Raw genomic sequence first — 17,970 nt, forward strand, 5'->3', positions numbered from 1 at the left:
CGATTCTCGTTTAGGTTGTGTCGGCTAAAAACTGCTCGATCTAATACTCAAACTTCGGGCTGTACACCGTTAAGCCGAAACTTCGAAAAATCATAATTTCCTCATAAGAAGTTAGATTTGGGCGTTCTTTTTATGGACACTCTCAGATTAACATATTCTACGACTTTCATTTAGATTACTAAGGCTAAAAGAAGCTCTATCATAAATTCACTATTTACGTCTCCCGGTGCCGTGCCGGTTTTGCCGTAAAACTTCGACGAGCCATAACTTCTTTGTTATAACTCGGTTTTCGACGCTCTTTATATGTACGGAAACCTTATAACATATACTAAAACTTGTTTGAGATTATTTATTCTTAATAATCTTTTGTCGAAAAGTCGTTTTAAACCCCTATTGCGTCTAAATTGACTAGCCTGGATCTACGGGAGTTACAATATATATATATATATATATATATATATATATATATATATATATATATAGGCCTAGGTTATTCTATTCAAAGTAATTATTGTGTTATTGTATGCATAACCGTGAGTCAATCAATTTTACTTATTTTTAAGAAAGTGATTAATATATATTATTGAATTAAATTTAATTGAAAAATATCATCTAATGTAATTACAAGGGTATTTTAGTCAATTAATATAGATTTAATAAAAGAAAATTGCGTATTTTAAAGGATCATAGATTCTATTAATTTTAAAACTCCGATTTTACGAATTATAACAATTTTAATTCGGACATTCTGACAGAATATGTTTATTTATTTAATTAATTACTCAAAAATAAAAATATTCTTGAACAATAAATAATAAAAATATTCTTGAACCTATTTCTTGATCATGACTTTAAGAACTTCTTGTAGAATAACAAATTCTTGAACAATCAATTGAAGAATAAAAACAAAAAATACATTATTTGTTATAGAATACGGGTAACAATTGTTAAGAATTACATTTATTGTTAAAGAATAAAACTGAAAAAGATTTCAAAATGGGAAAGAAAACATCAAAATCTAACAACGTCTAATACATTCTAAAAGAATAATGTGGTCCGTTTTAATTTTGTGGTCCGTTCTTCAAGCATCAACTTCTGTGATTCCAACAGAATTAGAATTCGTGATTCCATTCCAACAGAATTGGAATATGTGATTCCATTCCAATAGAATTGAAATCTCACCAATATTATCCATTGAATTATCTACATAAACATATTTGATACATTTTCAGAATTCAACCTAGTCAAGATCCTGCACTATCCACATAAATGAAGTGTTAAATCAGAAAAAAAAACATAAATTAAAATATGAATCAGACCATTTGAATAAGTCCCTTTGCTGCATTAATGAGACCATTTGAAAGAAACACATATGATCTCAATATCACTCAAAACCCCCAAATTCCACTTGAATTGGAATTGTATAAAGAAAATTCTAATTATCTATTTATGTACAGGTAGTCTACAAAGAAGAATGTTCTAAGTAATAGAACAGGCAAAAAAGCAAAGTCTTTATACAAGCTTATTTGAGTCAGAAACCTCACAAAAATAAGCTTACCACATAAATCGTTGATCCTTTTGGCCATTTCCTTTACATCTTTTTCGGTTTTCTTGATGCTTGTGGAATATGGCCCCAATCCCTGCATAAGTCTTCATCAATTCAATTGCGATAAACAGAACATTTCAACCAACACAAACTATTAACTCAAACGTTTCTCTATAATGCCCATGAACTCTTAGTAAAATGCAAGATAAAGATCAAACTATCTTAAGTTCCTAACAACTGAAGGCATTTAAAAATCAATTTCAAATCAAATTGTATTAAATCGCAGCAATTCATCAGCGCACAAAGCTAATCTTTCACCCGATCCCTAGTGTTGCTCGATGGTTTAACAAGTTAAAAAGAACAAGAGCCAATTAAATAAGGGCATAAAGTGGAACAAGTATTAGGTATTTAGTTTGTAAGAATCACGATTTAACTCACATAAGTCTTGAGAAGAGCGATATCGTCTTCATCAAGATGGGTAAGATTCTTCTCGTCCATAATCTTATCTTCTATGTCAGTCGGCATCGCTTTTTTTGTTGCTACAGGAGGGCAATGATTTGATTTGGATCTCCTCGATGGAAAAATGTTTCTTTGGTTCTTCATTCACTATGAGTTGATCATCTGTATAATCATCCAACGATTCATCATCAAAATTAGGGTTTAAACTAGGGGTCTGTGCCGATTCATTAAACCCAAATCGTAAACCAATCGGATTAAAAGAAGAATCGGGATCACTACCTGATGGTGTAACCGATGCATCGGGATTAGGTTCCGAAGGCGGAGACATCCGATTGGGGTGAAGACGTTGTCCTTTAATACGACTACCCATTTTCACGCAACCATCGTCAATCGAACCACGTCTGGTCTGAATCGCCATATGGAATCGTCGCAGACCTGCTCAGTTCTTCCTTTTCACGCAACCATCTCCTTGTGCTTGCAGGCTTGAAAACAAACTTACGGGAGATTTAAGGAAGATAGCAAGATATGGATAAAGAAGGTTACCAATACGCATGATGGAAGAGGAATCAGAGATAACGACGACATCTTTTACCCGCCGATGCTTTGATTTTCCTTTCTTAAACCTCAAATTCTGAAATCAGTTTCCATTCAATTAAATTCTGATTTCGGTTTTTGGATTAACGAGGGCAGATTTCTATTCCAAATCCTGTTAGGACCCAAAAAGATGTAGATTTCTAATATATATGGGTTAAATTCTGAAGTCAATGGTTACCATAAATATAAGATATTATTTGTGGAAACTAATTATCAAATTACCTATTTATCCTTATTTAATTATTTAATTATTTATTTTTGATTTAAATTTTGATTGACCCACATTTATGCATACAATAACACAATAATTACTTTAAACACCTGAACCCAACTCTCTCTCTCTCTCTCTCTCTCTATATATATATATATATATATATATATACACACACACACACAAATACACACACACACACACACATATATATATATATATATATATATATATATATATATATATATATATATATAAATATAAATTAACAATTGTATAGATATTTATTTACAGGTATATGTCAATAATTGAGAGCTTATAAATAATAAAATACTAAAAAAATGTAAATCCTGAAAATAAGGTACTTCTAGTTTCGACCCTATAACTTTATTATATTGCAATTTGGACCCTAAGTAAAAGAAAGTGTGCAAAGAAGACCCTAGTGGCAATTTCGTAATATGGGATGTTGGGGAAGTACGATGAGCGTACTAGGGCGCACCCTAGTATGCTGGGCATACATATGTACACATGACGTATGTGTCAAACATGAAAACCCTAATTTTCAGGGTTAGAATCATATTTAAACACCTTTATTGAAGGGTTTTGAGCATTCTAACACTCATAAGGTGTACATGCATCCCTAGAAACTTTGGATCTATGTTTTACTACGATACATGCAAAATTGTTTTTCCAAGGTTCTTAACCTATCTAGCATAGCATGGGGAACTTTTAAACATAAATGCTAGAAGAAGAACACACCTTTTGTTGTTTGGATTCCTTGAGAACCTTGTGAGCCTAACACCTCAAGTGTGATGCCTCAAATGTCTCACACAACACCACAACACTTGGAAAAACCTTGAGAGAATTTCACTAACACTCAAAATTCGGCTAGCCCTCTTATTGTTGACTGTGGTAGTGCCAATTTTGCTAGTCTAGGGGTCTTTATATAGTTGTGGTACAAGTAGGGTTATACCATGTAAATCCTGATTGTCATGGCTTTCCATATTTCATGATCCATGGGTTTGTAACCTCCATCGACTATCCATGGAGCACCTTATAGGTTTTAGCCCAATCCATACAAACTATAAATCATTAGCCCACTATACAAGAATAAATGATTTACACAATCAACCCCATATATTTAAATAGTCTCTTTTTGACCACTTAATTAATTCCAAATTAATTCTTTGATCAATACTAATTAAATAATATTATTAATATATTAGAACTTATAATATATTAATAATCCTTAAGTGTCCTTTCTCTCATTTAGTCTATCCAAGTATTGCAATGTCATGCAATCCAAATGGACCATGCTAACCGGGTCAAGTACATTCCAGGAATAGTTATGAACTTAGACACCTAATCCAACAATTATAGCCTAATTTCCCCTCACCTCATTAGCCTCCATCATTTTGATACGTTTTTGCAACCCTAATCCATCTTGTGAAGCATTTCGAAGCTTGAGTGCATGTGTTTTGTGTTTTTAAAGAAAAAGAAAGGAAGAAGAGACCACCTTGGAGGAGTGAAGTTCTATAGATCCATGATCACACCACCTTTTGGCACCATTTTGTGGTATCAAGTTATGAACTTGGTGAAGTTTCATTTAGATCTTGTGTTGGAATGATTTTTGGTCCCTTTTGTCACAAATATGGAGATTCTCCAACATGGAATGTTTTCGACCCATTAAGTCATCCCTTTAGCCCTTAGGGAGAGTTTTGAGTCATAAAAATGGGTTCCAAATGGTTGGTTTTACTCCATGCATCATTTAGAAGGTCTTAATGGACTAAGAAGTTGAATTAAGCACTTAATGGAGATGCAAAGTCATAAATTTGGAAATTATGGCTCTTGAGGGTATTTTAGCCATGGATCGGAAAATGGACGTGAGAGCTTAAGCCATTAAGCTCTTAATAAAGGTTTTGGGCATTTGGGAGTACGCCCAGCGTACCTTGAGTACGCACCCCATACGAGGTCAACCACCCTGATGGTGGTCAACATTCGAGTACGCCCCGCATACTCACTTTGTGGTGACTCGGCTGAGTTGACTCAGTTGGGTTAACTCGGTTGGGCTGACTCAGTTGATTTGACCAGATGAATTTAATATGTTGAGTATGGAATAGATCTGTATGATTATATGCTAGTTGCTAATATGCTAGTCTGGTAGATCTGTAGGACTACATGTGATTCTGTTTGCATGATTATATGTATATGTTTGTTATATGTTATATATTGACATATTGTGTTGGGTGCTGCTTTGTGTTGTAGCCAACACACCCTGGAGCATTCTAGATATGAGCTGAGGGCCGAGTAGGTCTTGTCAGACTCATAGTGAGGGCTTAGGAGCATTCCAGATACGAGCTGAGGACTGAGTGGTATGCCAGACTTGTATTGACGACTTGAGGGTATTTCAATCTGATGACTGATTAGGTTAGGGAGCAAGCCAAACATAAGTTGTGGGCCCCGAGGGCAGGCCATACTTATTTTGTGGGATCAAGGGTAATCCAGTCTTCTAACTGTAGACCCAGTACATGTTGTTATTATATATGTGCTGATACTTTGGGGGAATTCACTAAGCTTTGCCTTACAATTTTTAGTTGTGGTTTCAGGTACTTCGGACGATCACGGGAAGACGAAAGCGTGACCGTACACATCCTCTGTTTTATGTACTTTTGATCTATGAGTTACTATGATATGGAACAATATTTTGAAAACAATGATTTTGTAAACATTCTATGATTTGAGGTTGCTTTAAAAAGCTTAAATTTCTTGTGATATAATGTATATTACAAAAATATCTAAGAAATAAGAAAAAATAAACATGATAAAAAATTTATAAAAATGATTTTTATTTTTTGCAATAATTATATATATATATATATATATATATATATATATATACTAGAGCATTTTAAGGCCCGTGCTAAGCACGGTCCATGGAGGGTGATTTGGGAATTTTTGAATCGTCATCAAAATATATTTTTCTAATACCGAAAAAGTGCAAGTACATTGTGGTCTAGTACTACTTTCATTTTTTTTTTACATGTTTGTACTTAAAGAAGCTTCTAAGTTATCAGACATCCCAAAACCTATCCATACAAACAATTAAAAATTAAAGACAGAGTAATCAGAATATGCTATCCTGAATTGAGTTGCTTGAATAGAGGCTTGTTTGGTAGTACATTACATCTATGGTGTACCTATCCATTCACCAAGTAGTTGGAAAGGTAAAGGTCATGAGTCTTTGTTCTCCGTAGGCAATAGTATTTCTCAAGCACCAACTTTGTAGGCTCGGTCTACAAGTGAGAATTCGGAACCATTTATGAATATAAATGCAGGAAATCATCATTAGTCTATATATATATATATATATATATATATATATATATATATATATATAAGTGAACAAGTATAAGTTAAAGCACATTTTAACTTCGGGGTCAAATGGAGTAATTTTATTTTTATAATTTCTAGGAACCATTTTAATGTTTCCAAGCAAATTTAGATAATTAAGTTAATCACTTTAGCCAAGGAAACTACGAACATCTTTTTCCAAATCATGTCATATTTATGAAAAACATTTTTGTGACGATGTAATTAATACATATCGTTTTCACATTTTGAATGAAATATGCTTGACCTAAAACTCAATGTATACCCTTTTTAATGGAAGTGTACCAAACTTCTATTAGAAAGGTACCCATAAGAGATGTAGATATAAAGATGCCATTTTATAAATCCAAAAGAACACACTTCTAGAGTTGATACGTCAAAAGAAGGAAAGTTTGGCTTTAGGGGTCAAGCCAATTAATTTTCAAACTTATATACCTTTCATGCCAGCACCAAGTAGAAAGTCTAACAAATATAATTAACACATGCAGAGAATATATGCTTCATGGTGTTAAATATGGCCATGCCGGTCGACACTGAATAAGCCCAATCTTTCTTATGTTTGCCTTCTACCTCAATGTAAGTCTTGTTTGTGACATCAAAAGCTATACATTTAATGTTCTAGTAAAAAGTTAAAAGTAAATTAAGAATGAACTAAGAAAATGGCAAAGTGAGATCATGAATAAATGAGCTTGAATTTGAGAACTCCACATCAATTCTTAGTTTCTCAGAGTATCAAACACAAAAATTAAAAATAGGACATCTGGTCACATTATAATATATCAGATAAATGGAAGATTTAAGTTTAAATATATTCCTAACGGGTACTGCAAAGAGACTCTTTACACCTTTTTTTTTCAATCTCGACAAGTATTTCATAAGTGTAATGCTTCAACCACTCCACGTGCCCCCACTTGACTCTCATGCAAAAAAAGAATTAAAAAGTAAATAAGGGCAGATTGTGAAAAAGGCCATGAATTAATAGGCGAAGCCCCATTTCCCTAACTTCACTCTTAACTTCATTAACAAAAAGAGAAATAGAGCAATGAGATAAGGATAGTTTTTGAAAGAGGTCATCAGTTATTTTAGAACTATAACAAAATAGAAAACTTGGAGCGTTTTTATAACAAAAATATTATTAAAGGTAAGAAGTTAAACAAATGACCTCATAAGCCGTAAGCCAACTTGTGGTTATTGTGTGACCAACATTGAAGACTCAAATGAAAATATTATCTTAGAAAAATGGTGTTGGGCTCCTTGATGATTTCACTGTAACTACAAGCCAACATACATAACTGATGTACATAATTTCAAAAAACTATATTTTAGCAAAAGTAGATTGAAATGTCGTCATAGATATCAATGTTGAATATAGAAACTTGCCTTCATTTGTAACCAACATATAATGTGCTTTTGCACCATAAGAAAAAGAATATAATGTGCTTTTGCACCATAAGAAAAAGAATAATGACCTGTGATGGGTAATGTCGGTATTTTTCTCAAGAGTAGCATGCACATAACGGCACTTTGGGTGTTGCCGTTGGTTCTCAAATACAACTGTTTTAAATGTTGTTGAAATTAGAACCTCCACCACTTGAAATTTTCTATGATTTAAAAAGAAAAAAAAACAAAAAAACAAAATAAAATTGAAACCTATACAGATTGCAGAAAAAAATGAAACCAAATTCAAATTGGTTTAACTTGGAAACCTGGAAAACCATATATACTGTCAAAATTAAATTAACATAAAAGCAATGAATACTCTCCATAAATCCAGAAACTGAGAGTGAAACCAAACTTAAGTAACCAGAGAAAGAAATAGACTTAATTAAAGCAAAAACGAAGAATAAACAGAAAAGACAAAGATGAACATTCATTAGAAGTGGAGAAGATGAGATCATTAATGGTTATATCCCTACCCAACTTCCTAGAATTATTAACCTTCAAAACTCAGAAACCAAAGCCAAAATCGAAAAATATAAATATATATATGAAGAAAGACAGTTGCGTTAACCACATAATATATAGTAAGAAAGAACTTTTGGCTAAAATCTAAAACATAATTCCACAATCGATTAATATTCAAAATGAAGACTAAAGAGAGATTTGGACCATAGTAGAAAATTAAAAAAGAAAATCAGAATGAAATCATGAACATTCATCAGAAAACATATAATAAGACATAACATTTGAATTGCATCCAAAACCTAACTCCCAAATTGATTGATTTTCTAACCCAATAATCAATAAACAGTGAAAATACTAAGACATATTAAGAAAACGTACATGATAAGCGGGAGAATGAAGACGGACTGCTCATACAACTTTTGGATGGAGGTGAAACGCCATCTTAGAAGGTTGAAGAAGCACCATCTTAAACATAGACAATTTGAATAGATCAACTAATAAACATGATTTGAAGTTAGGGATTTACGTAATTGAATGTCGACTGTGCTTATTTGAACCTTACACATGGCGCCCGATTTGTGGTAAATGGAGAACGAGTTGTCGAACGGATAAATGGAGAAGGATGGACGATGCATCGGCAGTAGGGAACAAGCGTCTGACTATAGAATTCTAGGATATAAAGACGATACAACAAACGGAACATGAGTCGATAAGAATCGATGTTAATCTTGATGGCGCCGTTTCAGTAAGTGGGTGTCGTGGCGTCTAATGAAGCGGGTGAAATTGATTTAGGCGACGTGAGAAAAATAGGGTTTTTGTGTATATATATATATACAGGGAAAATGATTCTTGAGGGTAATTAACTTTTGCGTTTGTACTCATTTGGTCACTTTTCTTTTTTTTGTATTCAATATACCATCGAACTTGTTGTTGGTGTTTACCATAGCCCTTTTGACCGGCTTTTGACCCGTGATAGCCGGTCAAAGGGTTATGGTGAACACAAACAACAAGTTCGATGGTATATTGAGTACAAAAAAAAAGGAAAGGGACCAAATGAGAACAAACGCAAGAGTTGGTTACCCTCCTGATTCATTTTCCCTTTACTCATTTACAACAAATCCCACATCATCTCCTACTGATATTAATGACTTTATGATATTCATTCTTGCTTCTCTTCAAAACATAACTCACGAAAGGACATTATTCATGCATGTACAACTTTGTAATGCACTTGAATATTTATTAGGGGAATCTTGACTAAGTAGGCGCATTTCATGACTACATTTACATTTGCAATCAAATGATTTATCGTATCATGGATTCTAGATAAGTCTACAAACGAGTGGAATCACAAGTGTTGTGATTTTTGAGTTTACTTAGCTTTAAGATCGAACTCATGGGATAAGATACAACATCAATATGTACAATATCATGCTGCTTTTGTAGACACATCACCATAATATTGTACATATTGATGTTGTATCTTATGTTGGGTTTTGAGCAATCTAACACTTCCTAAGTGTGCATGCAATCCTAATAAACCTTGGATCTATGTTTGTCTAAATACATGAAAAATAATAATTTTCCAAGGTTCATAACTTATCTAACATGGCATGGGGTACTTTTAAACATAAAAGAATTAGATAAGATTACGTACCTTTTTGATGAGTTTGATTCTTAAGGAGTTTGAGGGCCAAGCATCAATAGTGTGAATGCCTCAAATGGAATCACAAATCACCACAAACACTTGGAAAACTTTGAGAGAGTGTATACACACTATAATTTCAGCTACACACAAACACACACACTAGTGGCTATTTCATGCAACATAAGAATGCTTATATAGTGTGCATGGTTAGGGTGAAACCCTAATAACCCATGACCTTTCCTTTTCCAAGGATCCATGGGTTAAAAGCTCCATGGATCATCCATGGACTTCCATACAAGCCTAGCCCATTAACAAATGAGTGTTAGCCCACACCATATAAAACCAATAGCCCACAATCTAATTAGTCTTCTTTTTAATCTCTAAATTAATTCATAATTAATTTAAGACTAAGACTAATTAAATAACATGACTTCATATTAATATATTATAACTTATAATATATTAATAATCATATGTGTATAACTCTCATAAAATTATCCATAAATAGTTCGGGTGAAGTGCAACCCAAATGGACCATGCCGAGTCGGATCAAGTATATACCAAATAAGTTATGAACTTATACACCTTATCCAACATCTTATCCCATGAGTTCGATCTTAAAGCTAAGTAAACTCAAAAATCATAGCACTTGTGGTTCCACTTGTTTGTAGACTTGTCTAGAATCCATGATACGATAAATCATTTGATTGAAAATGTAAATGTAGTCATGAAATGCACCTGCTTAGTCAAGATTCCCCTAATAAATATTTAAGTGCATTACAAAGTTGTACATGTATGAATAATATCCTTTCGTAGGTTATGTTTTGAAGAGAAGCAAAAATGAATCTCATAAAGTCATTAATATCAGTAGGAGATGATGTGAGATTTGTTGTAAATGAGTAAAGGGAAAATGAATCAGGAGGGTAACCAACTGTTGCGTTTGTTCTCATTTGGTCCCTTTCCTTTTTTTTTGTACTCAATATACCATCGAACTTGTTGTTTGTGTTCACCATAACCCTTTGACCGGCTATCACAGGTCAAAAGCCGGTCAAAAGAGCTATGGTAAACACCAACAACAAGTTCAATGGTATATTGAATACAAAAAAAAGAAAAGGGACCAAATGAGTACAAACGCAAAAGTTAATTACCCTCAAGAGTCATTTTCCCTATATATATATATATATATATATATATATATATATATATATATATATATATATATATATATATATATATATATATATATATATATATATGTAACGCCCGGGTTTTCAGGGCTAAGCATTTTGTCAATGTAATAGTCTAGGTCAACTATTGTAACTCTTTTTGAAGTAATAAATATGAAATATTTGAGTATTATGTGAACTATGTGTTTATGTGTTATAAATGTATAATTAATAAATAATAAAAATGAGCGTCAAAATTAAAGTGTAAGATAATCCCGATATCTCTACATAAAGTTGTAGAATATGTCTCGAGGTTTCCGTACATATAAAGAATGTCGAAATCCGAGCTATAACGAAGAAGTTATGGCCCGCCGAAGTTTTACGGCAAAACCGGCACGGCACCGGAAGACATAAAATGGTAAATTTATGATAGAAGATTTTTTTAGCCTTAGAAATCTAAACAAAAGTTGTAGGATATGTTAAACTAAGAACATCGATAAAAAGAACGCCCAAATCCGACTTCGTATGAAGAAGTTACGCTTTCTCGAAGTTTCGGACTAGCAATGTACTGCCCGAGATTCGAATGTTTGATCGAGCGGTTTTTAGCCGACACGACCTGAACGAGAATCGAAGATCTCGTTGAGAGTAGCGTAACGAGAAAAAGATGGGCAAAAACGGAGGTCAGATGAAGAAGTTATGAGAATTTAACGGATCAATCGTATCCCGGCCCATTAATAATATAAAATTTAAAATCGAGCCAAAATTAGCCGACGAAGTCTAAACAAAAGTTGTAGAGTACGTTCCCACCTTCGCGTGGATATAAAGAACGTCAAAAACGGAGCTCGTATGCGAAAGTTACGAATTTTTGAAGTTTGAACTCGAAAATGCGAACCTGATGCGAATCAGGGTGACGTGGCGCGATCAGAGCCGTCGCTTGCGGCCCACGGTCTCGCGCGGATGGGCGACGCGTCGCTCCTCGCTACGCCCAGCGTTCCGGCTTCGTGCGCCCCGCGTCCGCTCGCTCTCGGTCCAAAAGATGCCACGGCGCCTCGCCCTACGCCCCGCGTACGAGATCCGGGTACGCCCCGCGTACCTTCGCCTCCCCTCCGTCCGGTGCGAGACAGCTGGCTGCGAGCTGGCGCCCTTATCCGCGGGAACGCCCCGCGTAGCTGCTGAACGCCCCGCGTACGGCCGAGGCCTCGCGCCTATATAAAGGGGCCGAAGGTGCCCTCATTTTTCACACCAAAACCCTTTCTCTCTCTAGTTTCTTTCTCTCTCTACAACCCCAAACCACCCCTAAGCCCTAGTTGAACCCCTAGCACCCTAAGGAAGCCCCGAGGCTCCCGGAGTCCCGAGAAAAAGGAGTTTTTCGGTTTCGAAACGCTGCTCCAATTAAGTTCCGGTTTTCGATAAAATTCGCTGTAAGTATGCTACGCTTACGCAATTTTTAATATAGCTTCCAAATAATTATAGGAATGTTATTAGGTCCTTAAAATAATTATTTGGGCTATTATTATGAGTTATATTGAGCATTATTAACGCTTAATAATAGTCAGACTAATTAATTTATCGCGGTTATCATTAAACTAAACCCTAGTGATATCGATACTAGGTTTTATCGAAGGAATATCATTTTAAGAGTATCGAAGCGCTGTCCGAGTGCTGAGTCACCACCTAATCAGGTGAGTGCATAGTCACCTTCAACTTACACATAGATATGAAGTATTTTATATAAATTACGTGCTATTTGTGCACATTATCTGAATACTTGCTATCTATGCTAGATGAACGTTGTTATACATGTTTTCAATGATTTAAACTATATATGTATTTTATATCTACGAAAATGTTGGGGTAAAACATGGGTAGATGTAATAGGTGATGTGTGATAAAATGATGAGAGGCCTCGATGTTGTTGTTGTTGATCCAGTCATCTAGCGGAGTATAGATGACGACCACGGACTCTTCTAGACAGTCCAGTGGAACACTAGCAGGCTCGCAACCTGTAGGTGTTGTGAACGATGTGTTCACCGGTGTACTCCATCCCCCACATGGTTGCCTATTAGGACATTTATTGCTGAGGAATCCCCTTAGCAGTAGTGTCCATCCCGATGATGATCCTTAGGCTAGGTCCCTTATGATAGGTGTTTAGGGACGTAAAGTGAGGATAACGGGAACGGGTAATCGGGTTATTGTTGATTGATGAAATTAATAAACTTATTTATTGTGGGTTGAAAACCCTATGTGCTCACCAGGCTCCCAAGCCTGACCCACTCAGTTTTATGCATTACAGGAAGTGGCGCATGAGCATAGGTGTGATGTTTTGGATGAGGGATTACGGATATAGGCCTGTAGATATGAAATAATGTAGTAAGGCTTATATTGTACTGTTTATACTTTTGATCTGTACGAACATGACATCCCGAGTCTTTTAATGAAATACATTTCTATGGAAATGCTTTTGATAAATCTTTATCATATTATTGTTTTGGGACAAATTCCGCAATTCTTTTATTAAAAGATAACTCTGATTTTGAAATAAAGTATAAACAAAACCGGTCTTTTCTGGCCGTGATTTTGGGGATGTCACAATATATATATATATATATATATATATATATATATATATATATATATATATATATATATATATATATATATATACACACACACATGTCACTTGTTTTAATTAAAAATAACCCTAATATTTATCTATAGAGTAAATTACTGAAATCGTCCCTGTGGTTTGGTCAAAATTGCACGTTTGGTCCCTAATTTTTTTTTTGCACTCGGATCGTCCCTGTGGTTTGATTTTGTTGCGTTTTTCGTCCCTATGGTTTGGTAAAAATTGCATATTTGGTCCCTAACTTTATGTATGTAAAGGACGAAAAATGCAATAAAATCAAACCACAGGGACGAAAAACGCAACAAAATCAAACCATAGGGACGATCTGCATGCAAAAAAAAGTTAGGGACCAAACGTGCAAATTTGACCAAACCACAAGGATGATTTTAGTAATTTACTCTTATCTATATTTTTTATAATGAAATTTATATATATATATATATATATATATATATATATATATATATATATATATTAAAAAATTTGGGTATCTTAAAATTCACTCGACCCAACCTTGAAACCCAAATACCCGAAATTCAATTCGGTTCGAGTATCGGTTATAGTTTCACTTGATATTTATCCGAAAAACCCACCCCGAAAAAAATCCAAAACCTGACGGGTATACCCAAACAACAGACCTAGTGCAACTGGCGTTTTTTCTATTTCATTTGAGGGTTTGCAAACCAAATCTATTTCTTTTGACATAGTTTTGTATAGATTAGGTTTTTGTATTTGGTTTTTATGGATTTTTCTAATCTGATTCAAATGTAATTTTTGTTTTCATGTTATTAGAGCCGACATCTCGCGCCCTGTGGTTCAGCACATCCATGTCTATCCCGGAGAATGATAGTGTATCTCACATATGTGCGACACAGTCTTATAAATGACTATATATATATATATATATATATATATATATATATATATATATATATATATATGTTGGAGTCCCCCTCCTGTCTACAAAGACTCTTTTGGAGAGTTAATATGGGGATCCATGTATATTTACATGTGGTCCTCAAGAGGGAATTGATAGTTTCGGGTCTTATCCTAGGGCCAAAAAGACAAACTATGGTGCTTTATCATGTAATTGAGTTACATTGTATATCACCAATTTCCGACATTCTTGTGGTAATCATGGATTAAGGGAGCTTTTTGGGATACATGGCATAATGACATATATGTTTACCTCCAAAGAACTTGTAAGTTGGCAAAATGTTTTTGATTTGCCAGATTTTTGAATGTGGAAAACATTGAAGATCTTGCTAGAAATCTATGTAACATTTGGATTAACATTTGTTTTTCTGAAATGAATGTTTTCCAGAGTTAGATATTCAACATATTGGTGGTGCTTCGATTAGAATAGCATATGAATTGAGTTTTGAAACTCATTGTTGAATAGTATTGCTAGAAATTGGAGGTGTGCTGCTTTCTATGTGGAGTTCAATCTCGTTTCATTTGAACATTTTGATTGTTAGCAAAATGGCGTAAGGTGGTTTGCACAATTGCACTTAACCAACTTAACGAGATAACCTTTTTAGCATAAAGGGTTGTGTTAAAACCAACCATTTGTAACATATTTTGAAGAAAAAAAAAGTATAACATTCAACATATCTCCCCAGAGAGAGAGAGAGAGAGAGAGAGAGAGAGAGAGAGAGAGAGAGAGAGAGAGAGAGAGAGAGAGAATTGATTATTTTCTAAGATTTTTGACACAAATTTATCTCTTCCAATAAATGAAACCTAAAAATGATACGTGTCAGTTTTTTAGAATATCTCTTTGGTACGTGATATTTTTCTATGATTTTTATTATTATTTTTTTTGGTACAAATCAAATTCAATTCAAATTTTGAAAATACAAAATCATATCCTAATAAGATTATTATATTTATTTTGCTTAATAAATTAATTTATAATGACTTACAATCAACAGTGTATATATATATATATATATATATATATATATATATATATATATATATATATATATATATATATATATATATAGATATATATATATATGAGTAAATTACTGAAATCGTCCCTATAGTTTGGTCAAAATTTCACGTTTAGTCCCTAAATTTTTTTTTGCACTCGGATTGTCTCTGTGGTTTGATTTTATTGCGTTTTTTTTGTCCTTATGGTTTGGTCAAAATTGCATGTTTGGTCCCTAACTTTATGTATGTAAGGGACGAAAAACGCAACAAAATCAAACCACAAGGACGTCCGAGTGCAAAAAATAATTAGGGACCAAACGTGTAATTTTGACCAAACTATAGGAACTATTTCAGTAATTTACTCTCTCTCTCTCTCTCTCTCTATATATATATATATATATATATATATATATATATATATATATATATATATATATATATATATTATTATTTTTATCTATATAAAAATTTTAATATATACTCACCGTGGTTTCCACGGATTATAACATCGTTAAATAAATAGATTTTTATACCACGTTACTCCGAAAATGGTCCCATGTCAAGTTGTTAAACACTTAAATGTGATCAATTCAAAACCGAATATACTAGTCCCAGGTTAGATCGACATGTTTCCTCTAAAATAAATCAAACAATACTTCTTATAAAAAACATAAATATACATCTAAATATAGAAGAGGTCACCTCTAAAGACATCAAGAACAAGACCATCACCACAGCTACAAATACAAGAAACTGCCATGAACCAAGCACATAAACCTTCATCAATTTCCCTATTTTAACCTTCCATTTCCCTTCATAAACCCTGTTAACATCTTCAATCACCGTGTCCAAGAAGGGCAGTTTCGTCAATCTCACACACCTGCTCATTCCATTCCACAAATTAGCAACATCTTCATCGCTTTTCAGTCGGTTCTTGATGATCCCCATTTCTCTAAGCAACTTCACATCTTCTTTGGTATCAATAATCCCATTCATCAACTCGATGTAACGAGTCAAAATCAACGGCCCAGATGCTTTGCATACCTCGTAAGCGACCAGATTTCTTAATACGACATCTGTATTTACATCAAAACTCACGATGGGTAGAAATAACTTAGACGTCTTATTATCAAAGTCAATGGTCAAGATCCCACCCGATGAGGGAGAAAATCCGAATCCCGCTTTAACAAGCTCGGTGACCGAAGGGATCGAGATTTCCTCCATTAATGGTGGTTTACTAGTACATTCTACGCTTGAAATTTGTTTATCTTCATCATAACATACTTGTTGTTTCAAGATTCTTACCATGGATGTGTTGGAAATGATCGCGAGAGGGAAATTTACTAAAAGTTTAACCGGTTCCGAAGATATCAATCTTTTAACAAAGTTCTGTATGTCATCGATGATTCGTTGGAACTTGTGTCGAGTTTCTTGTACTTGTTCTTCAGCATGACCTTCATTAGTTGTTCCATACCATTGTTGTTTGATGTTGGGATCAATGATCATGTGATATAGAAACTCTAGCACGTGGGCACAATTTTCACTGGAGTGAAGATTGCACTCTTGATCCACAACCGTAAAAGGCGAAAGCTCTTTATGCAGCCCTAACAAAGTCGAAGTTAAATATTTCTGAGTAGATTCGGGAGATTGAGATTTGAATTTGAATTCCAACAACTTTTCCAAAAGAAAAATTGGAATCTGATTCTCTAACATCACAATATCTCTAAGAATTGCATCATGCCCAAATTTTCGACATGAAAAATCAACCAAATGGGACATTCTTGACGCTACTCGTGTGATCAATCTTCCTTTCTCGATATTATAAACATCAAGAAACTCGAGCAAGAATGAAACATCAAGGGACATCATCCAAGCTAGGGTTTCACCATCGAAATTTAGATACTTATGGTAACATGCTCTGATCTTTGGCTCGAAAACCACAAACTGATCAACAATTTGTTGAAACTTAACATTACTATCTTGCATTAGCTTTTGACATCTTTTGGCAGCAGAAAGTTTGTATCTTTCCATTTCATAGAGCTCGGGTCGCCAATGGTGGTAAGGGCCTAATGCTACTTGTTGTGGAATGTAAGACTCAGGTTTTGTGGACACAAGGACGATTGGGACATTGAATATACTCACCGGGATATCAGTATCTTCTTCTATGTCTTCATCGATGGCTTGACGAATTGTAAGGATCCACCGCTGGTCACTGGAAATTGGATTTGAGTTGGAATTCATGGTGAGATTTTGAGCATTTGATGCCGTATATGGTTTCTCTTGCAGGTAAGATAAATTTAGAAGGTTTGACGAAGAAATAAACATCAATAGGTGGTAACATATTCCAGTTAATTAATTACTAGTTTACAACCTTAACTCAGGTCCAATTTAATGCAAGTGGTAACGCCATTTTTGATATCATGTAGTGGAATAGGGTAAATAGTTTGGTTAGGATGGGTGAAAAATCTAAAATCTGCTATTATTCCTCAG

At 34.2% G+C, this 17,970-nt stretch overlaps 2 protein-coding genes and 1 long non-coding RNA gene across 6 annotated transcripts; all 3 read right to left on the bottom strand.

Moving 5' to 3' along the window:
* Positions 1 to 938: 938 nt before the first annotated feature.
* Positions 939 to 2,700, bottom strand: LOC145029774 (uncharacterized). Of its 2 annotated transcripts, none has more exons than XR_013676574.1 (4): positions 2,285 to 2,700; positions 1,985 to 2,167; positions 1,559 to 1,640; positions 939 to 1,252 (listed from the first exon to the last, which is right to left on the bottom strand). XR_013676574.1 is itself a non-coding variant. In XM_078978241.1 (4 exons), exons 2-4 carry the CDS (start codon positions 2,147 to 2,149, stop codon positions 1,082 to 1,084), a joined length of 369 nt encoding a protein of 122 aa, XP_078834367.1. In that variant the 5' UTR covers positions 2,150 to 2,167; positions 2,285 to 2,700; the 3' UTR covers positions 939 to 1,081. The 2 variants fall into 2 exon arrangements, 1 of the variants encoding a protein (XP_078834367.1); XM_078978241.1 differs by having other exon boundaries at positions 939 to 1,203.
* Positions 2,701 to 6,868: 4,168 nt separating this feature from the next.
* LOC145029781 (uncharacterized) lies at positions 6,869 to 8,889 on the bottom strand. 3 transcript variants are annotated; one of them, XR_013676578.1, is made up of 3 exons: positions 8,668 to 8,889; positions 8,484 to 8,570; positions 6,869 to 7,801 (listed from the first exon to the last, which is right to left on the bottom strand). It is a non-coding gene; the product is annotated as an uncharacterized LOC145029781 (long non-coding RNA). The 3 variants fall into 3 exon arrangements; XR_013676576.1 differs by having other exon boundaries at positions 6,869 to 7,754; positions 8,663 to 8,889; XR_013676575.1 differs by having other exon boundaries at positions 8,663 to 8,889.
* A 7,236-nt stretch (positions 8,890 to 16,125) lies between these two features.
* On the bottom strand, positions 16,126 to 17,741 carry LOC145003960 (putative UPF0481 protein At3g02645). Its single transcript, XM_078962863.1, has one exon. The coding sequence runs from the start codon at positions 17,719 to 17,721 to the stop codon at positions 16,126 to 16,128; it is 1,596 nt and encodes a 531-aa protein (XP_078818989.1). The 5' UTR covers positions 17,722 to 17,741.
* Between the last annotated feature and the right edge of the window lie 229 nt (positions 17,742 to 17,970).

Source organism: Lactuca saligna, chromosome 1 (assembly GCF_052625555.1).
Source record: "Lactuca saligna cultivar CGN05327 chromosome 1, ASM5262555v1, whole genome shotgun sequence".
In the NCBI taxonomy this organism is placed as follows: domain Eukaryota; kingdom Viridiplantae; phylum Streptophyta; class Magnoliopsida; order Asterales; family Asteraceae; genus Lactuca; species Lactuca saligna.